The sequence below is a fragment of the Acomys russatus genome, chromosome 16 (assembly GCF_903995435.1).
Source record: "Acomys russatus chromosome 16, mAcoRus1.1, whole genome shotgun sequence".
Lineage (NCBI taxonomy): Eukaryota > Metazoa > Chordata > Mammalia > Rodentia > Muridae > Acomys > Acomys russatus.
The window spans coordinates 10,811,417-10,837,486 of record NC_067152.1 but is presented as its reverse complement, the minus strand read 5'-3'; the positions used below and the strand labels follow the sequence as shown (position 1 = coordinate 10,837,486).

The 26,070-nt window shown below is 44.8% G+C and overlaps 1 protein-coding gene across 1 annotated transcript in view; it reads right to left on the bottom strand.

The window, feature by feature from the left end:
* The window catches only part of Synrg (synergin gamma), a 68,026-nt gene extending 42,205 nt beyond the window's left edge, over positions 1 to 25,821 (bottom strand). The window contains exons 1-11 of the mRNA XM_051158167.1: positions 25,692 to 25,821; positions 20,740 to 20,861; positions 16,409 to 16,539; positions 12,835 to 12,940; positions 12,297 to 12,408; positions 10,162 to 10,464; positions 8,922 to 9,149; positions 7,789 to 7,866; positions 5,331 to 5,527; positions 4,424 to 4,666; positions 2,045 to 2,178 (exon numbers count right to left, since the gene is read on the bottom strand). Of these exons, the coding sequence (XP_051014124.1) occupies positions 2,045 to 2,178; positions 4,424 to 4,666; positions 5,331 to 5,527; positions 7,789 to 7,866; positions 8,922 to 9,149; positions 10,162 to 10,464; positions 12,297 to 12,408; positions 12,835 to 12,940; positions 16,409 to 16,539; positions 20,740 to 20,861; positions 25,692 to 25,728 (1,691 nt within the window). The 5' untranslated portion in view covers positions 25,729 to 25,821. The remainder of the gene's footprint in view (positions 1 to 2,044; positions 2,179 to 4,423; positions 4,667 to 5,330; positions 5,528 to 7,788; positions 7,867 to 8,921; positions 9,150 to 10,161; positions 10,465 to 12,296; positions 12,409 to 12,834; positions 12,941 to 16,408; positions 16,540 to 20,739; positions 20,862 to 25,691) is intronic.
* Between the last annotated feature and the right edge of the window lie 249 nt (positions 25,822 to 26,070).

Below are 26,070 nucleotides of genomic sequence, written 5' to 3'. Positions count from 1 at the left end.
CCCCCAGGAAACGAGCCACCCACTTGAAGGACTTGGCTTACAGTCCACACACAGTAACATTATCACCTAACAATTAAGTGTGGGCTCAGCAGTACTGGGGCCAAACATGAGAACTACAGACCATTATAATTAGGGTAAAACTAGTAGGAAAGGAGGGGTGGCAACTCATCTCAGAGGCACGGGCTGCTGGAGGAGTTAGGGAAAAAAAAAAAAAAAAAAAAAACCCTCTGCTAGCTGATTTCTGAAATAACTTTGAACGAGCTCCAGAGAGACCGACCAGGTAAGGTTTTCCAGGTTGAGGGACAGAGATAGCACAATGCCTAAAGCTTAAAAGGGCATGGTGAGAAGCAAGCCTCTCTGGCAGGCTGCATGTGAAGGGAGATTAAGTTGAGATACAAGGCTTCTTCCCCACCAGGCAAGGCTGGAGAGAGACAGAGGACACGTGCATTGCTGACTGGATGTGCTAATATCATGGCCCAAGCAAGGAAGATGAGTAATGGTGATGTAACAAATAGTTGTCTCTCAGTAGGAAATTCACTTCATCCCATACAGTAAATTTGAGCTGTCTGGCCGGAGTCATTCAGACAGGAATGCCCAGATAGAGTGTGTAAATTCTGTTTGAAGGAAGACCTCTGGGTAGACATGTGACGCGCACTACTAGACACTGCATGCTGCTCACATATGTTTGGTATGTGTTTCTGTTGTCCTTGGAGACAGGGCCTCCCACTGCAGCCCAGACTGGCTTCTTACTTGTGGGATTACAGGTGGGTGCTGCCACCATGTCCAGCTGTGTAGAATATAGTCTTTATATCCTTATACTCAAAAAAATATTTTCTGTTTCTGATCTGAAGAATCCTCTGTCCTGTCTATCTTTAGCTACAGTGTTATGTGGGAGGCGTGACTGGTTAAAATGGGAGTGATGGTACCGACTACACAGACAAGGACATAAGAGAGCACAGTCTGTGTTCTGTCTGACAGAAACAACTTCCAAAATAAAACCAAACGCATCCCTATTGTGTACTCAGTCTGGTCTTCCAATCTGTGGAAGAAGTAGCGGGACAGGGAGAAGGGGGTGGGTGGCCGGGATGACGTGCTGACTGTGCTGTCTGAACCGATGACTGGCTCCAGAGCAGCGGTTCTCAACCCGTGGGTCGTGCACAATGCCTTTGCGGGGTGTCACATGACCCTTTCACAGGAGCCGCCTAAGACCATCAGAAAACACAGACATTTCCATTATGATTCATAACAGTAGGAAATTACAGTCATGAAATATCCACAAAAATAACCTTATGGTTGGGGGTCACCTGGATTAAAGGGCTGCAGCATTAGGAAGGTTGAGAACCACAGACCCAGAGGAAAACCTAAGTGAAATGTTTGTGGGTCTGTATGCAAACAAACAGAAATCTGGAGGTCAATAGCCACTGATGAATAAAAGACATTAATAATTAAAACATAGAGCCCTGATTCCTGATTAAATTGGGAGTACAACGTACTACTATGAAATACAAAATTACAAGTTCCTGCTTCAGTCTTTTTTCAAAAGCTGAAGACTGGGTCTAATAAAAGAATAGGAAGCCATTGTGGCACAGGCACTCAGCTGTCATAGGTCAGTGGCACAGGCACTCAGCTGTCATAGGTCAGGCTTGTCATCTTCCTTTTTCTCCTTCTTTCTTTTTAGACAGGTTTTCTCTGTGTGGTCCTGGCTGCCTGACACTCACTATGTAGTCTAGGCTGGCCTTGAACTCAGAACCGGCCTCTGCCTCCCTTGGAGGGTTACACCACCATACCCAGCCCCACAACCCAGGCTTAAAGACAAATATGACAAGCAGGTATGCACTGGAAGGAAGGCAAGAGGCAAAGTTCAAGTGAACACAGAGCCCAGAAGCAGAGAGCAACAGCGTGACGGCAGAGGACGGCAGGGGACAGGAGGGGAAGGGCGCTGACTGCTCTCTGGACAGGACATCCATTGTTTTCAGACTTATGCTATGGATGCCCTGTCCCTAACCATGACATATAATGTTAAATATATTCAACTCTTCTTTACCTGTTTCCGTGCTGGGGATTACTGGTTTTTGAGGAAGCAGGCACCTCCTGGAAGTCAGTGAAAGAATCATCAATGGATCCTGGCTTCGAAGCATCTTGAAAATCCTGGAAGTCATCTTCTTCTGTCTTTCCCACCTAGATTGAGAAAGTGTTAAGAGTCAGGGTCACTACTGCTGTGATGAAACTCGTGACCAGAGCAACTTGGGGAAGACAGGGTTTATTTGGCTGACACTGTTCATCCCCGAAGGAAGTCAGGACAGCAACTCAAATAGGGCAGGAATCTGGAGGCAGGGGCTGATGCAGAGGCCATGGAAGGGTGCTGCTTACTGACTTGCTCTTTATGGCTTGCTCAGGCTGCTTTCTTATAGACCACCAGCTCAGGGGTAGTCCCACCCACAATGGTCCGGGGCCTCCCTTATCAATAACTAATGCCCTGCAACCAGATCAATTAAGAATCCCTCTTTCAGGCTGGGTGTGGTGGTGCACGCCTTTAATCCCAGCACTCAGGAGGCAGAGGCAGGAGGATCACTGTGAGTTCGAGGATAGACTGATCTACAAAGCAAGTCCAGGACAGCCAAGGCTACACAGAAAGACCCTCTGTTGAAAAACAAAACAAAACAAAAAAATCTCTCTTTCAGGTAACTCTAGCTGTGTCAAGCTGACAAAAACTAATCCCTTGTTAACGTGACACACAAACTCATAAACTTTCCTTCCTTGTTCTTCCCCAAGATCACACACTAATTTCAACATTATAATATAAACATCCCAGAATTTAAAAGTCCCAGTCTTTAACAATTCAGTCTCCTTAAAACAGCCAGTACCTTTTAAAATCTAAAGTTCCATAACTATAGGCTCCTGTAGAATAAAAAAATAAATATTTTCTTACTTCAGTGGTTTTTCTGGCCGAAAGTTCCAAAGTCCTTCAATAATCCTCCTCAAGACAACATGATCAGGTCTGTCACAGCAACACCCCACTCTCCTGGCACCAACCTGTCTGTGTTACTATTGCTATGATGACCTGCCATGACCAAAGTAACTTGGGGAGAAAAGGGTTTATTCGGCTTATACTTCCACATCTTTGAGGGTCAGAGGTCACAGAGGGTGCTGTTTACTGGCTTGTTCCTCACGGCTTGCTCAGTTCACCAGTACGTATGCTCTGTGCTGGAGCTGAACACAGGGCAAGTGTGCTACCACTGAGTACATATACCGTATGTATCAACAGAGGCGCTTAAGACAAGAACCCTGTTTCATATTTTAAAGTATTCTCTGGCACAGATGTAAAAGAGACTGGCTTAAATAGCCAACCACTGAATATTTTTAAAGTAACTGGATTACATTTGTCAAGTTGCTGACAACAAACCAATGTTTGTGAACAGACATGACACGAGCCCTGGTCACCAGCCATACATATGCATGAAGCAAACACTGGCTCCTCGGCTACCACCCGGAGCAGCAGACTGCTCAGGGCCCACTTGCTTTATGGAACAAGCTCACACTGTTCAGTACTTTAAAGATGTAATTGCACAACAGGGTCCTCCTTCCGTGCCTTAAATGGAGATCTATTTTGTTCACTTTAATGATCGCTCTCAATTGTATGGAGAAACTGAAATCCACTGCACACTGTCTCCGTGATGAACAGTTTCCTTTTACTCTAACAAGCAGCGTTACTGCTGACACTCTGCCTCTGCTAACTTCAGTTACCATTTCTGAGGTGCACGTTTTCAAATAGTTGTACCAGTAAACCTGGGGGATTAGTCACTTTTCGTACATGTTCATTAACATTACATATCTGTACATTAAAAATATCGTTTTGTTAATCTGAGAAGTGAAAATTTTAAATCTTTTTTTTTCTTTTCTTCCTCTTTCTCCTCTTCCACCTCCTCCTCCTGCTCCTCCTCCTCCTGTTCTGGCCTGGAACTCTCTATGTAAACCAGGCTGACCTCAAACTCACAGAAATCTCCTCTGCCTCTTCTTCCTGGGAGCTGAAATCAAATGTGTGCACTACCATGTCTAGCCTTAAATCTGTGTGCGTGTGCGTGTGCGTGTGTGTAGGAAGCCATATGTGTCTTCCTCAACTGCTTTCCATTGTAGCAAATACCTTAGTTCTCAACAAATATTTTGTGTATTTTAAGAACAGTTAAAAACAAAAGTAAACAATTACATTTTGTATTATCTTAATACTTAAAAAATTATTTTACTTCTTGCAGAGCTGGGGTCAAACTTAGGATCCTGAGCATCCTAGGCGAGCACTCACTGTCTCCACATTGCTTAGCCTTCATGTCCAGTGCCCACTACAATGCTGCAGACTGGCTCTCTGAAGGAAAGCTGTCCACATGCACTTCCAGGGATGATCTGGCACACGCACAGCTTCTACACTTACCTGGTTTGTGGGATAGGCTGGCATGAAGCTACTGGTAGTTGGCGCTGCAGCTCCACCTACTGGTCCAACAAGGTTAATGCCCATGATGGGCTGTCCAAGGGTGAGGGGCATGGAGCCTGCAGGGCCAGAGGACACTGGCTGGCTCACTGGGGTCGGCAGAGTCATGGGAAAGCCACTTAAGGTAGGAATGGGAGCCGCAGGGAACTGGTTCAAAGCATCGGGGCTCATGGCAGGCACACCTCTCTACATGCGACATCAGGAAAATGGAAACATTTAGCCAACTGCTGACCACACTCAGAATCTGTGCAAGTGAGACCTACACATAGCTTTCCTGTTGTTTCACTTTCTTTGTCTGATTCCTGAATGCATGCACCTGAAGAAAAGTCCCAGAAGAAAAGTCGCAAGAACAGTGCAGCAGGACCCACTACTGTTGTATACAACTACAGATGTAATTATGCAGGCCATCCTACACGCAGCAACTGTGGACCTAGTTCACCCAAACTGTCCTCACTGAAAACACCAATGCCAATACTAAGACACGGCCAGCGCGCATCAGCGCATCAGCTGTGACATTTTCTATCTCAGAAGTTTGGCTAATTTTCTAAAAAAAAATCAAAGAACTTAAACTAATTCCAAAATATAAGAAAAGTTGTTACTAGACTAAGTATACTTTAAGGAATTCTAAACAAGGGTAGAAATTCATTTTATCAGTTATTTTCACTTCCGAACAAAGGAATAACTTGTCAGGACATGCATTATACGAACTATACATTTTTGGAATATGTATCACAAAATACATAAAGTTTAATGTGCAAGGAAGTCTACACCCCTGTGGTGAGACATGGGTTCATGCACTTTCAATCTGTAGAAACAACACATCTTTTATGACATAGGACACATAGTCTACCTGTGTTACCGCTACCATGGCGAGAACGGTATAAAGTTCTTCCTTCGTGAGCTTGCCAGGTGTAGTTCGATTAGCTAAGGCCCATATCTGCCCGAGGGTTTCCCTGGGAAGTCCAGATGACATCAGAATGGGATAAAGTTTAGCCGTATCTATTCCGGTTGGAGTCATTGTGGTTTCTAAAATTTTCTTATAGGCATCTATTAAAAGAAAGACCAGATGACAAATGCAAACACATTGCAGGTGTCTGGCTTTGTTGCTGCCATTGTTGGTATAAAAGAATAAAATTAGGTCAATTTGCTTTAATATAGCTGGCACCTGGCTCAGTGGGAAAAGGCATATGCTGCCAAGCCTGATGACCTGAGTTCAATCCCTGAAACTCACAGGTGTCCTCCGACCTCCACACACACGAGTAGGAAAGGCTGCGCTCAGGTGTACACAGAAGAATGAAGGATAAAATAAACTGGCAGAAAATGGATAAAACTAAAAAATATACTAAGGCCTAGTTTCTGTAGGGTTTGAAGAGAGGAAAGCAAAGAGATTGAAAATGGGTGAATGCCAAGAAGAGACTTGACACCCTATGAGCATATACAGGGGGAGGAAGTCCCCCTCAGTCACAGTCATAGGGGAGGGGAGTAAGGGGAAGATGGGTGAATGAAGCCCCAGTGGTTGGGAGAACATGTAGGCTTTGATTTGTGCTTGTATGATTGTAATTCAAGGCAGACATTACCAGTTTCTCCCGGAAAGAAGTCCATCTGTGGAGATCTTGCATCAGGTTTTTTTTTGTTTTGGTTTGGTTTTTTATGTACACTGGTCTTTTGCCTGCATGTGTGAGGGGTCGGATCCCCTGGAACAGGAGTTATAGACAGTGGTGAGCTGTCATGTGGTGCTGGGAATCGAACCCAGAGCAGCCAGTGTTCTTAACTTCTGAGACATCTCTCCAGCTCTGCATCAGGGTTTATTTACTCAAGTGTAGAACAGCTTTTGCCTGTACCAGCCTTGAGCACTGATGAGCTAATGCATGTCACCTCCAGCTCCCAAGATGCTGAGCAGCAAACCAAGCAGCTATGACAAAACGTCAGCATCTCTGCTGAAAGGGCATTATTTCTGTGTCTATTGATTGTAGCTTAAACATAGCTTAAACAAACATATCATGTATCCACTGAGGACTACCATATCAATCTACTTTAGTCATTTCTTCAGCTCAGCAATGATAATACACATAAAATAAGCAAACAAATACCGCCTTCCAATATAGAAAATGACATTACCCAAGTTTTAATTTCACTGGACATTCAGAAAAAAAGAATATTTTAAAAATATAACCCTCAACAATGTGGAAAGTATTAAACATACTAATGTGATTCTTTAAGTTTTTTTTTTTGTTTGTTTGTTTTTGGGACAGGGTTTCTCTGTGTAGCCTTGACTGTCCTGGACTTGCTTTATAGATCAGGCTGGCCTCGAACTCACAGCGATCTGCCCGCCTCTGCCTCCCAAATGATGGGATTACAGGCGTGTGCCACCGTGCCCAGCAAGATCATTTTAAAAAATTGTGTGTGTATAGGTATTTCGTCTGCAGGTAAATCTGTGCACTCTATGTGTGTCTGGTGCCCACAGCGGCCAGAAGAGGGTGACTGACGCCCTGCAACTATGCTTGTGACTCATGTGGGTTCTGGGGCTTGAACCTGGGTCCTCTAGAAGAGCAGCTGTGCTCTTAGCCACTGAGCCACCTCTCCAGCCCCAGTACTGTGATTCTTGATGTCATTAATAGTCTATGAAATAAGTATCTGGCAATATCATCGCTTAATACGTGATAAATCTAATGCCTTGGTCTTTGCCCCATGAGCAATCTTGCACTCTCAATAAAGTGGTCAAGTAGTCTTTTCTCTCCCTCCCCGCGCCCCGCCCCCGCGCCCCGCCCCCGCGCCCCGCCCCCGCGCCCCGCCCCCGCGCCCTGCCCCCGCACCCCGCCCCCTTTTTTTGAAGACAGGGTCTTACTGTGTAGCCCTGGTTGTCCCGGAACTCAGAGCCACTGCCTCTGCTTGCCAAGTGCTGGGACTAAAGGCGTGCATCACCATGCCCAGCCCATAAAGCAATCTTAAACTTGAGGTTTATCTAGCTTTCTATACTCTTGTAGAAAAAAGTTTAAGTAATAAGCCCTTCTGAATATTTTATAACCATATCAGTAAATATTTAGAAATGCCTCTATACTTTAAGGTAAAAGAATCCAGAGGGGAAGCCGGGCGTGGTGGCGCACGCCTTTAATCCCAGCACTCGGGAGGCAGAGGCAGGCGGATCGCTGTGAGTTCGAGGCCAGCCTGGTCTACAAAGCGAGTCCATGATGGCCAAGGCTACACAGAGAAACCCTGTCTCGAAAAACCAAAAAAAAACAACAACAAAAAAAAAACAACAAAAAAAAGAATCCAGAGGGGAAATGCTGGGCGAAGCAGCTTTACTTTACCTGGAACCAAACTCTCGTTGTAAATCCAAGGCGGCATTCTGGGTTGAACAGGATCCTGAGAGGGAAACACGGCCACACCTAGAAGGTGAGGATCATTAATGTGCATGGCCTGGAGAGAGAGTCACTGTTTTCTACAAAGAGGAGCACTGGCTCGAGACACCAGAGAAAAGTCACCAATATACGAAAAGCACTGGGTTTCCAAACAACTCTTGTACCGCAGCTATTTATTAATGTGAAGAAAGAGTACAAGGTAACAAATCAGGGTTTCAGGTCACAGGAGGCTTGCACCATTTAATGTGTGTGACAAGTTAAGGGGAAAACATAATAGACAGCGGCTTAAAATTACACGTGTAAAATATCCCCCAAGGGTTTTTCTGCAGGGTTGTCCTCATCCAGGTTAAAATTTGGATTTAGCAGGTTGGAGAGATGGCTCAGAGTTTAAGAGCACTGTCTGGCCTTCCAGAGGTCCTGAGTTCAATTCCTAGCAACCACATGGTGGCTCACAGCCATCTGTAATGTGATCTGATGCCCTCTTCTGGCCGGAAAGTGAACATCCAAGCAGAGCACTGTATACATAATAATTAATAAATAAATAAATCTTTAAAAATTTTTTTTTGGATTTAGCCTTTGTGTTTTGGGAACCAGACCCAGGGCCATGCAGGTGCTGAGCCTGCTGTCTTTCCTTTGTGGGCTCCGCCCAGGGCATTGTGTGTGTGGAACTGGATCTTTCAGGCAGCAATGCATACAATTTAGTTCAAAGGTGAAAACTCCATTTTCATTGGTGACTTTTTCAGTTACAGCTAAACTCTTTAACTTTTATGGAAACCCGGGTAGTATGAAGGCAATCAAAAGGGAGCTGCTGTAACAGTGAGAGGAGATTTTAGGTCAGGAGTGATTGGGATTAAGACACAGGGTTATCAAAATCACTTGAAAAGAAGAAATACAGTATGCTCAAAGAATTCAGACCAAATTCTTAGGGGTTAATTGGAGAAAAGATTGCATAAAATATTTTTTAAGCAAAAGTTTAATTAGCACAATCAAGCAGCATCCATTTTAATATTAAAGCTTAAAGTGTTAGCGTCTGAGCGGCAACTGGTTAAACAAAGGCTGTGCTGAGGGTTCCAGGAGCTCACCACTCTCTTCGTTTGACAGGTTTGGATCTGGAGTCTTTTCTGCCTCTGCAGTGGTGGAACCACTCACACATCCGTCTACAGCACGCCCGGTACGGGCTGTTAAACCAGGACGGTTCTTACTGGAACCTGGGACTACGGCTTTGTGCCCAGGAGTGTTTAATTTAATTTGTTCCTGCCCAGATGGACTTAAATCACAAGATAATAGGAGCTTCTCTTCCAGGGAAGGGCCTAAACAAACAGCAGGAAGGGTTATTTGTATCTCACGGCACACCCCCATCTCTCCGTCACCGCTGCCCAACCCCAGAGTCTCAGGGGAAGGCCTCCCACAGAGCATGGAATTTTGTAATAATTCAATTGTTACCCATTTGTGTAGGATTTGAGAGACTTCAGAGGCTCAAGGGGGAACTTAAATGGAAGTACAGAAGTGTTTAAAGACTTGTCCAAGGACAAAGAGTGTCACCCCAGCAGACTGGCCTAAAACCAGAGTGGACCCTCCTGCCTCCGTCTACCTTGTGCTGGGGTGACAGACATGGACCACCATACCCATCTTAGAAGGAGTCCTTCCCTGCCCCACTTTTCTTTCTTTCTCCCTTCCTTTTTATTTTTTGAAAACAGGTCTCAGGTGGCCCAGATTGGCCTTGAACTATGTGGCCAAGAATGACCTTGAACTCTTCCTGCTTTTTCTGCCTCCATGCCCTAAGGACTGGAGTACACATGTGTGCACCAGTGCTGACTAGAGAGGTCACATTCTGAAAGAATTATGTTGTGTGTGTGTGTGTGTGTGTGTTGGCCCATGTGTGAAAGTGAGGGGTCCCTTCTCTCCTTCCAGGATAAATTCAGGTCATCAGGCCTGGTGGCAAGCACTTTACCTGCTCAGTCATCTCACTGGCCCTGAAAGATGGCCTACCCCACCCTCTATTCACGTATTTTTAACTTGTTATTGATTCTTTGTGTAGAAAGACTGCTTTTTAAAGGAGCTCTCCCCAGCACATTCCTCTTAACACACTCTTAGCAGGTCAGTCTGCTCCTAAAGTTTTAAAGGGGCCTCTCCTGTTTCTAACACAACAGCAAATAAAGATGGAAAAACTTACTCCGGCCTTGCTCTAGCAGCTGTCAGTGGCTCTCATAAGCCACATCCCTGTTTCTTTGCCAGTAGCACTGTCTAATTCTACGTAAGTGAGACAGGTAAGTAAGTGATCCTCGGCTAGGTTAGCCCTTGGATAGTAACACCGGGAGTTACCTGCTTTCTGCACACTGTGTGAAGCTGAGGCAGCAGAGAGACAAGGCGTCTGCCCGTGGCCACCGCGTAAGGCAAAGGACGCTGGAACCTGACCTGGAGGGAGAGGCTGGGCCCCAGCCTTCTGTGTGTGCAACTGGCCGAGTGGGGTGCTGGGAAGGAGAGACTGAAAGGGCTGGGCTGTGGAGGAAGGCCCGCAAGGGGGGGCCTCAACGGGCCCCTGCATAAAGTCACTGAATTCGTCTTCGTCAACAAAGGCAGATGATGGGGAGACAGTTTTAGCAGAATGAGATGACGTGGGGCAATCTGCGAAATGGAAAATGCAATGAAACACACAGGAAGGAAAACCAGAGGGAGAGAGAAATCCAGACGCAAGGCGGAAGTGAGTGAGGCCCAACCACAGTTACGTGGAGCCAGAGTGCTCCCGGGACACTTTGATGTCTGCTTTGTTCTAAAAATAAGTTCTAGAGCTAGGTTGCATTTGGTTTAAAAAAAAAAAAACAAAAACAAAAAACAGAAAAAATTAAGTCAAATTCCCTTCTCTTTTTTGATTAGGTAGTACTCAACGTGTTATCCACGTGGCAGTTACTTCTGAAATCCAAATGCTCTGTCTATCTAGATAATATTTATTGTCTTTGTTTATTTGTTTGATTTTTGAGACTGAGTCTCTCTACTAAGCCCTGGCTGTCCTGGAACTCACTCTGTAGATCAGGCTGCTCTGGGACTAAAGGCATGTACCACCACACTCGGCCCTAGAAAGATGTTTCTGTCTCTCTCTGTGTCTCTCTCTCTCTGTGTGTGTGTGTGCACTTGTATAAGAATGCTGCATAAAATGAACAAAATCTCATTGCTCACAGCATTGAAGTTACAGGCACACATGGCTACACCTGGGTTTTTATAGGGGTGCTTGGGATTTGAAACTTAGGTCCTCATGCTTGCTTGGCAAGCACTCTTACCTACTGAGCCACCTGCCCAGCCACACTGTAGCTTTTAATCATTATGTGTGAGGTTCACTTTCATAATGAATGTGCCCTCCGAGGGCCACATTTAACACAAAGCTCACCGAGAGTTCCATTTTATTTTTGTTTGTTTTTTTATTATGTTTTTCTAGACAGGGTTTCTAACTATAGCCCTGGCTATCCTGGACCTTGCTCTGTAGATCAGACTGCCCTCAAACTCAGAGATCCATCTGTCTCTGCCTCTTCCTTATTCTTGCAGCGGTTAAAAGGCGTGTGCCACTATGCCCAGTTGTTGTTTTTTTTTTTTTCTTCTTATTTTTATCCTGAGTGAATTGCTTTGCTACCTACTAATGTAACAATGAACAGTGTCAATATTAGATTGTTTTCTCCTGATATTAACTTGTAAGAGATACTAAAATACAAGGATTTAAGATAAAATTTATCGATGCAATATTTTCTAGCAGAAGGTAGTACTCTTTGGTTTGTTGAATGACTTATGAAAATTGTTTATTTACTATCGAATACTATTATTGAGACTACCTGATAAAAATGTCAAAATATTTAATTTTAAAAAGACAAAAAACATTTTTCAGACAAGACAATTTTAACTTAGTGCTTAAAATAACAAAACAACAACAACAACAACAAATCATTTGCCCTGCTTCTCTAAAAGGTAGTTTTATTTGATTATATGTCAGGATTAAAAACAGCAAAGAAATTTACTGAAGGAACTGAACTTTCCTGAGAAATATCACAGGCATGACTATTTAGAAATGGGCACTTGTCACATGAGCGATGAAACCTGCCCGAGCTCATGAGAGTAGACATGTCCTAATAATGACAATGGATTAGCAAACTCACTAGGTTTCTTTGAGTCTACAGACTTTCTTTTTTCTTTTTTTAAAGACAGGTCTCTATGCAGTCTCAGCAAACCAGGCTCCCACCCCTGCCCTCCTGACTGAGTTATTAAAGTGATGCCTAAGCAGAGGGCTAAGGATTTTAACCTCCAGCTTGTCTGTTAACTGGGTCAGAACCCTATATTTCAAAATATTCAAATCTGAATTTAGCTTGAAGAAAGAATTCAGCACTGACCTTCATGCACAAAGGCCAAGCAAACAGGAGGATGATCAACGCCTTCCAAGGAAAGAATATTTTCGTGTCTCTTAAAATGAAAGCTACCTGGTTTCTTGGGGTGTGATGCTGGAGTTGGGTGCATCTTAGCATCTCTGGAAAACCCATCCAAGTTTCCTTTTATGGCTTCCAAAGCATCATCTCTATTCTTCTCCCCTGTCTGCAAGACAGAAAGCCCGTGCTTAGCTCTTCCCTTCTCCAACCAAAGCACTTATATCGACTTCCAGCATCCTTTTCTCCTTTCTCCTTCCGAGACGAGGTTGCTGTAGAGCTCCCTGTCTGGCCCAGGCTGGCCTAAGATCCGTGCATGGCCACTCTCTTGCCTTTGACCCTCAGGCGCAGGAATTCAGGAATGAGCAGCCACACTGCGCTTCAGCTCTGATATTCTCACTAAGTATTTGTGATAATTAATTTTCCAAGTTGGAAAGATATGTAAGTATATAAAATAAAGGCATAAGAAGACATTCTATGGAATATAAGAACTTTAAAAGGTTCATTCGCAAATACTGTCGGACAGGACTATGAGATACTAAAATGTTCTATGACAAATCTACTTCCTACCACCCCATGGCAGTGCATACGTCACCTTGGGTTTCACACTACTCAGAAGTCTGAGCTTTTGTTTTTGCTCTTCAAACTGGCGTCTTTTTCTTTCTTCTTCCAAGAGTTTTTGTTGCTGTTCAAATCGTTTTCTGAAGGGAAAACAATCACACCAACATTCAGCCTCAGGGAGTAATGGCTACGTTCAGACCTACACTGTCAGCTCCAGCAATACCAACTTGCATTTTTAGAATTATAATCTTCACTCCTAATTATATGTAATTTTCTTATGACAATCTGTTTCTTCTTCAAACTAGCTCTAAAATACTTTAAATGATTCTACAGAATGATTCACTTAATTTACATGTATGCTTTTATTCCTTACCTAATTTGCAAAGCAAAGAAAGTTTCTTTTTTTTTTTTGGTGGTGGTGTAGCTGGGTATGAAACCCAGGGCCTCTGCATGCCAGACAGCATCCTACAATTGAGACAGCGCCCAATGTAAAGAGAGAAACCCATCTCTAGGAGGAGACATGGCCTTGTCTTCTTCCTTAAGGATTAACTCAATGGGGCAAGGCCAGGAGCCTAGCTATGGGCCAACCCAGGAAGGCGAGTTCACCTTAAGAAAGAGATGGCTCAGATGGGCAGTGGTGGCGCATGCCTTTAATCCCAGCACTTGGGAGGCAGAGGCAGGCTGTGAGTCTGAGGCCAGCCTGGTCTACAAAGTGAGTGTAGGACAGCCAGGGCTATCACACAGAGAAACCCTGGCTCAGAAAAACAAAACAAAAACCAAAAAACCAAAAGAAAGAAAAAGATAGAGATGGCTCAGTAGAGAAGAGCACTGACTGCTCTTCCAGAGGTCTGGAGTTCAATTCCCAGCAACCACAACTTGGCTCACAACTATCTATAATGTGATCTGATGCCCTCTTCTGGTAAGCAGGTGCATATGCAGATAGAGCACTCATACATAAACTAAATAAAATATTTTTTTTAAAGATTTATTTATTTATTATGTATACAGCATTCTGCCTGCAGGCCAGAAGAGATGGTTGTGAGCCACCATGTGGTTGCTGGGAATTGAACTCATGACTTTTGGAAGAGCAGTCAGTGCTCTTAACCTCTGAGCCATCTCTCTAGCCCCATAAAATCTTTTTTTAAAAAAGGAAGAAAGAACCATCCAATAAATTATCTAACACCAAGTGTCAGCTCTGAAATTATATGCATATAAATAAAATTATATGGACTGAGTAGGTTGTACTTAAGAGATCATAAATTTGAGAGCAAGGGGAGGGTATATAAGGAGGACTCAAGGGAGGAAAGAGAAGGATGTATGTAATTTTATTTAATTTAAAAATATTTTTCAAGCTAGGCGTGGTGGTGCACGCCTTTAATCCCAGCACTCGGGAGGTAGAGGCAGGAGGATCACTGTGAGTTTGAGCACAGCCTGGTCAATAGAGGGAGTCCAGGACAGCCAAGACTACAACAGAGAAACCTAGTCTTGAAAAACAAAAACTATATATATTCTCCGCCCCCAAGCCGGCGCATGCCTTTAAACCCAGCACTCAGGAGGCAGAGGTCTACAAAGTGACTCCAGGCCAGCTAAGACTATACAGAGAAACCCTGTCTCGAAAAACCAAAACAAAACAAAAATATTTTTCAAATTATCAGCTAAAAAAAGATAACATGCCTGTGGTGGTTTGATGAGTTACGGCCCCCACAGACTCATGTGTTTTAATGCTTGCACCATAGGTAGGGGCACTATTAGGAGGTATGGCCTTGTTGGAGGAAGTGTGTCACTGTTGGGCCAACTTGGAGGTCTCCTAGGTTCAAGCTACACCCAGAGTGACACACAATCTCTGTCTACTGACTGTGGATCAAGATGAAGAACTCTCAGCTCCTTCTCCAGGTGTCTGCCTGTGTGCCACTATGTTCCCTACCATGATGACAGTGGACTAAACCTCTGAAACGTAAGCCAGCCCCAGTTAAATGTTTTCCTTTATAAGAGTTGCTGTGGTCATGGTGTCTCCTCACAGCAATAAAACCCTAACTAAGGTTGCCTTTCCTTCCCAGAATCCCCTTCCCCTGGTGCAGTCCCTACGAGGTGCCAATCTTTCTGAGGCTTGACTCAGAAAAGTGTAATTCTTTTTTTCCTCTTGTGTCTTTTTCTTCTGGATTCTCTTAAGCTCCCCCCTCCGCCCCCCCTGCTCACTCTGGGCTTCCTCATCCTGTGTCTAAGGCCCCCTCGCCCTGCCATGTGGCTGCCTGGCACCACACAGTCAATCTCTGAGCTAGCTGATCTCCTTCTCCCTGCTCCGGACAGCTGTGAGAGCTACAGCTTGCCTGCCCTGGAGTTTCCCTTTTAGACTCTAATAAGCGGTCCTTGATCTTCTGTTTGTCCTTTGTGTCAATTTTTAAATTCTATTATCAAGAAGACTAAGAACCCCAAGAGGGGACCTCAGTTCCCCAGTACCATATGGTGGTTCTGCTGGGACTCCCCAAGATCTCCAGTATATTTCCTTCCTGCTTTTTAATTCTTTAGTTGGCACAGAACATGAACCACTTCCTGCACCCCTAGACGGTATCCCCAGCAGCAGACGAAACACTCTCGGTGCACTCCGAAGTCCAGGGAGGCAAATGAACATAAAAGCACGCTTTGTTGTGGCGGCTGGAGGCAGCTCTGTGGTACAGCACGTGCCTAGACACCAGACTGTACCATCAAACAAAAGAAGCCCCAGCAGCCACGTTAGGAAGCTGGGAGTAGAGGCAAAACCTATAATCCTGCATTTGAGAGGCCTGGGCACAAAGACTGCAAACTCAAGGCCACACTGGACCTTTTTTGTTACTCTTTCCATAAATCAAAACAACAACATGAACAACAAGAAAACAAACCCCAACCAAACATACAGGGACTCTCCCTGGGAAGGAAGGCAGTGTCTCCAGGAGCAGAAGCCATGCTCTGAGAAGCAGGGGCCTGCGAGACAACCAGGTCTGTTGGTACCTTTGTAACCTGGGCTGACAAAACTGCTTCATCTCTCTGGTTCTCTCTTCCCTCAGACAGAAAACAAGAAGTCTGAACAAAAGGACCCATGAGGTCCCTTTGGAACTGAACATATTTTTTTCTTTGTTTTTTGTTTTGTTTCGTCTGAGATAGACTCTTGTTACATTGGCTGCCTGGCCTTAAACTCACAGTCCTCCCACCTCAGCCTCCCCGAGAGGTTGGGCTTTCAGGTGAGTACCACAGCATTCAGCTGGCTCTAAATGGCTTACAAAAGTATTTAAAGGGCCCTGTTTCAAGCTGGGCATGGTGGCACACACCTTTAATCCCAGCACTCAGGAGGTAAAGGCTGTAAATTTGAGGCCAGCCTGGTCTACAATGCAAGTGAGTCCAGGACAGCCACAGCTACATAGAGAAACCCTGTCTCAAAAAGCAAAACAAAACAAAACAAAAATTAAAATAAATAAATAAATAAATAGCCCTGTCTCAAAATTAAACAAACCTATTTGTAAAGTGTCCTAAAGGCAAGGTATCTCTTTCAGCTTCAAGTTACAGAACATTTGATAATCTATAGGGTAGATGCTATTGTGTAACCCTGTTATCCCTGGATTCTGGGGGTCTCTTACTGTTGCTCTTCCGCAAACTGCTTCTGCATGTCTGGTGTGTACTGTGGGCCTGCAGGACGCATGCCCAGGAATGGTGGCTGCCCCAGGAAAGGCACACCCGCTGCTGGCATTGGTCCCATCGGTATTCCTGCCTAGAAGAAACAAGCAACAGATTAAAAAATATATGGGTTTTTGTTGCAGAATATTTGATCACAAGGTAAACCCTGAGACTGTGTTGTTTACTAGAAAAACCTGTTTCTAGTTGTGGTGTGGCCCAGCCCTAGCATACACCTTTAATCCAAGAGCTTTCTGCTTGAATTAAATAAAATCAACCATAGGTCAGGAGGCGGAGCAAGCAACCAGTCGACAGGGATGAAACATAGGAAAAAGCCATAGAGAGTAAGAGGAAGTCAGGAGAATGGGTAGAGAGAAACACAGGAAGTAGAAGGGACCAGACACTCAGTGTTGAGGGAGTTTTGAGATGGCATGGGTAGGAGGTCTATTCCTTCTGGGACATCGGCTGAGGAGGAAGGCCAGCTGGGTGCTTTCTCTGCCTCTCATAGGGAGCAGGTTTTCACCCAGTATCTGATTCCCAAGTCCCCATTGGTAAAACTGAACAATTGAGAGTTTGCTAAAAACAACAGGTTTTCTTTTTAATTATTAAAAAAGTAACTTGCAAAATTATTTAATAGTATTTTTATTAGTAAGATATATGTATATTCTAGTGAAAGATTAAAAAATGTGGGCTAAATATTGCCTTTGTTGTGATAGGACATCAATGGTATGAGTGCCTTCAGGCTGTGCGGGTACACGTAGCTATACTCTAGTAGGCTCAGGGGTCTACATGCTTTGAGGAACTGGGTCACAGCATATGTATGCATCTTTGTTTTCCTTGCATCAGTGAAGACCTTGGCGTAAGGCAGTCACTCCACAGGTAATACTGAACTTGATTCCCAGTATTTAATAATAAATATTTTGGGGTGGAGAGATGGTTCAGTGGTTAAGAGTGCTTGTTGCTTATATCACAGCTGTAATAATATAAACTTTTACAGAAAATAACAGATCTAATCAATAGTAAATTATATATCAATAGGGCCTGGAGAGATGGCTCAGTGGTTAAGAGCACTGGCTGCTCTTCTAGAGGTGCTGAGTTCAATTCCCAGCAACCACATGGCGGCTCACAACCATCTATAAGGAGATCTGGTGTGCAGGTGTGCAGGCAGAACACTGTATACATAATAAATAAATAAATCTTAAAAAAATAAAATAAAAAACCTGAAATAGTTAATTGGGTTTGATTTTGGTCCACAAACTTCCCCATCCCCCACTGCACCTGGTCTATCAACGTCTAACTCCCTCTTGTCTGTTTCTTTATTAGGTGGGGAGGCCTTGTTATGTTGCCCAGGCTAGCCCCAAACTCGGGGTCCCTCCTCTCCTTCTTTCTCCTTACTTTCCCTTCGCCTTTCCCCTTCTACAGGCCAGCCTTTCTTTTTCAACGCAAGACTTAAAATGTTATTTCTTCCATTCTACCCCTAAAGTGGGTGCTGGTCAAGTCAACAAGTTACCCGACGCTGTGCCTTTGGGTCTCTGGCCTTTGCTGCCCCCGCTACAACCACCACAATCGTATCCGACCTCCCCTTCTGTGCTCCCACCCTATTGCCACCGTCACTAGTCTATCAGCAAAATAAACGCGCCTCCTTAAGCTTCTTTTATTTTTTTTATTTTAAGCATCCCAACACTTGGCTTCCACTGACCTTCCTTTTATCTCACTTATATCAGCAATTTTATTCGTAGTAATACCCCAATTCTGTTAGTTTCACTCCTTTTCCTACTATCCATCTTCATCAAGGCCTCGCTTCCCTCACTTCTCTTGCTGCTCAGATTAGACTCCACAGTTCAACATTAAGATGGTCGTACAGACATCCTCAAGTCTCCCATCAGTTTCTTTTCCTTTCTTTTCTTTCTTTCTTTCTTTCTTTCTTTTTTTCTTTCTTTCTTCTTTTTTTTCAAGACAGGGTCTCTCTGTGTAGCCTTGGCTGTCCTGGACTCTCTCTGTAGACCAGGCTGGGCTCGAACTCACAGCGATCCGCCTGCCTCTGCCTCCCAAGTGCTGGGATTAAAGGCGTGTGCAACCATGCCCGGAAGGTCAATTTCTTTTTAAAACTTTTATTGTCCCCCGCCCCAACCCGTGTGTGTGTGTGTGTGTGTGTGTGTGTGTGTGTGTGTGTGTGTGTGTGTGCGTGCCCATGCAGGGACCACACTGTGTATGTGGAGGCTATACGCTAACCTGTGGAGTTAGTTTTCTCTTTTCATCTTTCTGTGAGCTCTCAGGCTCAAACTCAGGCCATCAGGCTTCAGCGGCAAGCTGCTCTAGCCACTGAGCCATTCCGGTGACCCTTAATTATCAATTTCTTCATCTGTCTCCTGCCTTCTCTATGATGTGCCCAGGATTTCTGTTTACTTATTCTTGCTATCAGGTATCTGTGCCCCTGCAGCACAGCCCCAGTACAGTTCCTTTACTAGAGGAATGGCTGCACGGGGCCGGGTCATGAGAGTCCTGGAGCTCCTGAAGGTCCCTCCAACCACTCGTGTGAACTTGGAAGCTCATCTGGGAATGGAGGCCAACAGATGGTACCAACTGCCAGCCTGTGATGGGTCCTTGAAAGCAGATGCCTTAACCTCAGTCAAGCCTTCTAGTGAATATATCCACAACCACTATCCTGACATCAGCAAGGACTCCAAATCAGAACCACCCAACTAAAGACATCCCTGAATTCCCGACCACAGGAATCATAGCTACTGCAGAACACTAAATCTTAGAGCAACCAGTGCACATCGCGGAGAGTGGACACAGTCCACATGTGTACTCAGTAGCTTTCCCCCATCTAGTCGGGAGCACCATCAACCAACCATCCAGGAAATGTTTCAGTCATTACTTTTCCAGCTTATTCTGGTTTTCCTTTTTTTTTTCTAGGACTCTGACTAAGCACATATTAGGCCTTCTCTTGCATCATCACGCTCTATCACACACTTCTCTTTCCATTTCGTGGTGTGTGTGTGCGCGTGTGTGTGCACGTGGGCGTGCATACGTGCATGGCACTCTTGCATATGGATGGCCATGCATGTGAAGGTCCCAGGTTGATGTCCAGAATGATCTTCAATCACTCTTCCACCTTATTTATTGAGACAGGATCTCTCATCCAAGCCCAGTTTTGCTAGCCGGCTGGCTCTGGGGATCCTCTGTCTCCATCTTCTAGGTCTGGATTTATAGAAGGCAGGGCACCATGCCCACCAGGCGTTTAAATGAGTTTCTGAGGTATAAACGCCAACCTCACACTTGCCATCAAGCATTTCCATTGCAAAGCCAGCTCCCCAGCTCTGCGTGCACACTCTCTCTTTTTTCTTTTTTCTTTCTTTGAGACAGGGTCTCTCTGTGTAGCCTTAGCTATCCTGGACTTTGTAGACCAGGCTGGCCTGGAACTCACAGTGACACCTAACTCTGCCCCCCTGAGCGCTGGGATTAAAGGTGTGTGCTGCTATGCTCTTTAGCCATTTCTAATCTCCTGTTAAATCCACTGAACTCTTCTTTTGGTTAGTATATCTTTCAGTTCTGAAATTGCTTAAATCTGCCTTGTCACTTTTTAATAGCTTTGAATTCCCTACCGAGATTTTTTTTTTTTAATCTATTTCAGCTTTTATTTCTTAGATCATAAAAGACATAGTTCCAGAAAGAAAAGAACACACAGCTGCACGGTCTAGTCCGCTAATTCCAATAACTAATATTTAGAACAGTACTGTGATGATGTGAGTGAGAATGGCCCCCACAGGCTCATATATTAGAATGCTTGATCCCCAGTGGGTGAGACTATTTGGAAAGGATTAAGAGGCGTGGCCTTATTGGAGGAGGTGTGCCATGGGGGGGGGGCAGGCTTTGATGCTTCCAACCCCTGTACCATTCCCAGTGAGCTCTTTTTCTTTGCCGTTCACTTGTGGATAAGGATGTGACCTTTCAGTTACTGCCCAGTGCCTGCCTCCCTGCTGCCTGCCATGATGGTGAAGGCCTCCCCATCTGAAACTGTAAGCCCCAATAACTGTCATAGTGTTTTATCACAGCAATAGAAAAGTAACTAAGATAGTTACCTAGCTCGTGTGAGTCTTTGAGTCTGAACTGTACTGTGGCATACGCCTACAATTCTACCTACTTGGGAGGTCAAGGCAAACAGGATCCCCTGAACCCAGATATAATAAAGCACCATTAAAAAAGCAAACACAACATCGAGCCAGAGCTCTTGACGTGCAGATGCCCAACAAGAAGCAGTAACTTTATGGACAATCAACTGGGAAGCAAGTACCTGCAGCGCAATGGGTCCTTGGGACATTTGAGAGCTGTAATTCATTCCCATCATGCCTTGCATGTTGGGCTGCATGACAGAGACCATAGGAAATCCTTGCTGCTGCATCGGCATCAGGCCTGCTGGGAAACACCAAGGTATTATTAAAATCAACACGTCCTAAGGTTTGCTTCCTCGAAACCATGACACCCAGAGGACTCGCTAATTGAAAAGCTGCATTTTACAATGGAAAAAGCAGTAGGTCCTGATGAGACAGGCTTGACTGAGAATCCCATCATCTACTTAGCTGTGTGATCTTGGGTAAGCTATAGAATTTCCTTTTTTAAGTGAAAGTAATATTGGTTACGCCAAACTTGAATGTGAATATGAGATGAATTAGCATGGCTTAAATACAATACTCAGTTTTCACCGTGGACCCCAGTGATTTCTGGCCCCCTGGTCCTCATAAGCTTGTACCCCTTCCTCCATGCTGACCTCGTGCAGCTAACAGGATACTGTGGTGGTGACGGCACGCAACTTCCCAGCCCAGTTCTCTTTGAGACAAGATCTCATGTGACTGAAGGGCTGGCCCGATCCCCTCTTGCCTCCATCTCCCGAAGCCGTAATTACAGATGTGTGCCACCACGCCTTGGCTCCTGAGCTAATCATTAGCTTCCTTCCTGCTTTCTTGGGAGTACTTGTGCTGGGGGAAGCCACTGCTGCACCACAGGAACACTCAAGTTGGCCATAGGAGAGTCCATGTGGAGATCTGGGGCTCCCTCCAGAGGGGCAGCCTGAGTCTGCCACCTTGAATGAGCCTTCTTGGAAGCAGATCTTTCCACTCCATAAAACCTTCAGGTGGCTGCAGTTCTGCCTGACAGCTTTACTGCAACTCACAAGATGCTCTGAACCAGAACCACCCAGCAAAGGCACGCTCAGAGTCCTGACTCATAGGCACATTGCAAATAACAAAATGCTTATTTAGGAAAGTGTCAGGGTCACCTGCTATATAATAGTAGACACTAACACTTGAAATTGTGAACTCTGGAAACCAAGTGAATGGGTTATGTACTTACTACCTGTGGTGGCTCATGCCCTCACTGTCTGTCTCTGGGACTCTGACACACACACTCCCCCCCCCCCCCACCAGGCTGGCCTCTAACTTCCTCAGTGCTGGGATTACAGGTGTGTACCAACCACTCTGGCCTTTCTTAACTTTGTTCTATGCCTTGGCTTCTCATCTGTAAAAGCGTTTAATGCTTACTTTATCAAAGAAATGCTATTTCTTTCTTCCCTGTCCTTACATAAGCATTTACACAAAACGGTCGTCGCTGTGTGAAACATATATCCTACAAGGACAGGAAAACCACGGGGAACATATCCTGAACACCAGTATCTCCCAAACTTTCCCAATGCAATATTCCCAAGAGCAGAGAAGAACAAACAGCCTTTTGGGGTTCAGTAAACAGTAAACGTCTACTACAATAAGGAACAGGTCCGTATGCCTTATGCACGACAGTGATTACAATCATAGCTTGAGCACAAATTACATTATAATTTTGTATTTTCCCACACCCTGCAATCTCATCAATTCTAACAGGTGTGTCCAACCTGTGGGCTGCGTGCAGCTTAGCTGAGGATAATCATGAATACAGCCCAATACAAACTCCCTAGCTTACTTAACATCACAGGAACATTGTAAAAACCTGACTGTACGGTTCTGAGTGTAGGCAGTAATGCAGATAACTAGAAGCTGAGCTTCCTGGTTTGCTTTTGAGACAGGGTATCACTGTATAGATTAGACTGGTCTCAAATTCACAGAGATGTGCCTGTCTTTGCCTCTGAGTGCTGGGATTAAGAGTACGTGCCTTTATGCCCAGGCCATTTTCTTTTTTTTTCCTTCTCTCTTCTCTCCCTCTCTCGCCCTCCACTCCCCTAAACCAAATATTCAACTTAAAGAAGTGCAGAAGCTATCAGTCATGGTGGAAACCACCTGTAATCCCCGCACTGGGCAGGCTAGGGTAGGAGGATCAGAAGTTAGAGGCCGGAATATACAGTCAGACGCTATTTAAAAAACTGAACGTATACTGAACAGTAAGGGAGAGACCAGTCTAGCAGATCTACCTTGTCCTTTCATTTGCTTTCCACTTTTCTTACTGCCTAGTTTCAGAAGCACAGACACTTGCATTTACAGGTAACAGCTAGTGGAACAGTTTATTCATTCAGCCATTTGTTCAGGTCTCAAGGGTCTACTCCATGGCAGGCACCGTGCTAAGAACACAGCGAGGAACAAAACCAGAGCGTCACCCTGTGGAATCATGTTGTACTTGGAGACAACGAATAATGAAACAAAACAACAGCAACACAAAACCCTACAAGTCAGGTTATGGTAAGAGCTGGGGCAACAAATACCGCAGAGTAATGGGAAGACAAGAGCCAGAGAATGCTGTGCTTGCTCCTCTGTGCCATGTTTTTGCCAACAGGGCGGTGTGAGCACAAGAACCTGAAGGAGGGAGGGAGGGAGGGAGGGAGGAGGGAGGGAGGGGGGCAGCAACACAGACGCCTGAAAAAAGAGTGTCTCAAAGGACACCAAAGGCAAAGACTGCAGTGTCATGGATAACCACAGCAGGCTCAGCACAGCCAGTTTCCCTCTAATCTTTACGTCCTAATGTTCATTTCATCTTTCTTTCTTTCTTTTTTCTTGGCTGTCCTGGACTCTCTTTGTAGACCAGGCCGGCCTCAAACTCACAGTGATTCACCTGCCTCTGCCTTACGAGTGCTGAGATTAAAGTGTGCATCACCATGGCTGGCTTCACTTCATCTTTGAATGGGCCATTTAGGTATTTGGTATAACTTTTAAAGCATAAAAGTATACAAAGTAAAAAATTAAGTTTTCTCTCCTCGTCTCGTGATCAATCAAATACACATGGTACTGTGGGCAATACCCCTGTTGGTTGTTTATGTTTTTAGAAATGATCTGTGCTTCAGGTCTTCAATGATCAAAATCTACTCTAAAACACTTTTAAAAACCCACATGCTGGACTAAGGAGTGCATGTCTGTGATCCCAGCACATGGGAGGTGGAGGCAGTAGAATCAAGAGTTGAAGGCTGGAGGGCTGGAGAGACGGCTCAGTGGTTAAGAACACTGCTTTTCGAGAGGTCCTGAGTTCCACTCCCGGCTACGACAGGGTAGCTCGCCATCATCTCTACAGGGATCTGATGCCCTCTCCTGGCATGCAGGTGTGCATGCAGATAGAGTGTTCATACATATAAACTACATACATCTTTTTTTTTTTTTTTTAAAGTACAATGTCATCCTCAACTATACAGTGAATTCCAGACCAGTCTAGACCACATGAAATCCTATCTCATAAACAAAACAAGAGCTGGTGAGGTGGTTCTGTGGGTAAGGGGTTTGCTGCCAAACCTGAGAGCATAGGTTCAATACCTAGAACCTTCAGGTGGAAGGAGATAGCCAGCTGCCATGCACCTCTTACTCCACACATGTACTCAGTGTGGCACTGACACACAGACACACACTACATGTAAAAAAAAAAAAAAAAATCACTGAAACAACAAAACAATCTCTCCAAAACAATTCCAAATTTTAGGGAATAAAGGGATGGCTCAGTGGTTAAAAGCACTTGCTGCTCTTGACAGAGGACCTGGGTTCAATTCCCAGCATCCACATAGTGGCTCATAACCACCTGTAACTCCAGTTCCAGGGGATGTGACAATTCTCCTGACTTTCATGGACTCTAACACATCTGTGGTACACAAATATACACCCAGGCACCACACACACACACACACACACACACACACACACAGATTTTTTTTGTTCATTTTCTGTGTTCTGTATGTGGATTTTCACCTCAGTGTGTAAAAAAACTGCAAAGCAATGAGCCACACATGACAGTAAAAACACAACTGTAAGTATAGCCGAACACCATAGACCATTTGATGGAAATCTGGGACATCTGTGCATAGCTGGCTTATAAAACACACACACGCACACAATGAAAAGAATACAACTGCTCCTTAGAAAGTTGGCCTGAAACCCAACCTCTCCCACTGACGGAGACAGAGTTGGAGTGAGCTTTGCCCGCCTGCTCTGAGTGCCCTTTATCTTTCATCTCTGCTGGTGACCTAGGAGCTTCTGTTTCTCCTGTGAGTTGCCTGTAGCCAACCGGCACTGGCTTTGTGAGAAGGGCCACTTTTCAAAAGCAGCTGGGGCAGAGGGGAGCAAAGGGGGAAGTTAGTGGAACTGAAGAAGGGAGCAGAAAGGAGGCAAGTGTAGGTAACTTCTTCCCTCAGTTTTTGTTTATGGCAAAATGGGTCAAAATTTTATACCCTGACTCCAGTTGCCTTCAAGGTAAGGCTAGAATTGATACCAGTGGGCTCCAGTTCTACAACTAAGAGACGAAAGTTTGTCCCTGAGCTTCCAGGGATAAAACTGAGACTCACAGCCAGGCGTGGTGGTGCACGCCTTTAATCCCAGCATTTGGGAGGCAGAGGCAGGAGGATCGCTGTGAGTTCGAGGCAAGCCTAGTCTACAAAGTGAGTCTAGGACAGCCAAGGCTACACAGAGAAACCCTGTCTTAAAAAACAAAACAAACACTGAGACTCACCTACATACATACCTACCTACCTACCTACCTTTCTTTCTTTTCTTTTTTTTTGGCTTTTCGAAACAGGGTTTCTCTGTGTAGCCTTGGCTGTCCTAGACTCACTCTGTAGACCAGACTGGCCTTGAAATTACAGCGATCTGCCTGCCTCTGCCTCTGGAGTGCTGGGATTAAAGGAGTGCGCCACCACACTCAGCTCATAACTTATTTTCGTATCCATTTAATTTCCCGTTCAGAAACAGTAAAAAAAACAACTTCAGTTTGGGGTCTGAGGACCTGGCTTAGGGTGTATGAGGCCCTTGGTTCCATTCCAGTACTGACAAGGAAATGTAAGCTTTCACATACCTTGAGGAGGTCTCATTCCACCTGGGACAGGAAACATGAAGCTGAAACCAAAAAACAAACAAGTCAGTTCTGTGTAAAATTTCAAGCAAAACCCGATTCCTGCACAAATGAAAGAACCAGACAGAGCCTGCTGTCAGCTCAGTAGTACAATGATGCCTTATTAATACCTTAAAATTTTTCTCAGCACTCAGGGAGGTGGAGGCAGGTGGATCTCTGTAAGTTTGAGGGCAGCCTGGTCTCCAGAGTGAGTTCCAAGACAGCCTCGGATACACAGAGAAGCTCTGTCTTGAAAAAAAAAAATTTTTTTTATATGTGCGTTTTGCCTGCATGTTTGTCTGTGCATTGCCTGCAGGCGTGGTGCCAATGGAGGCCAGAAGAG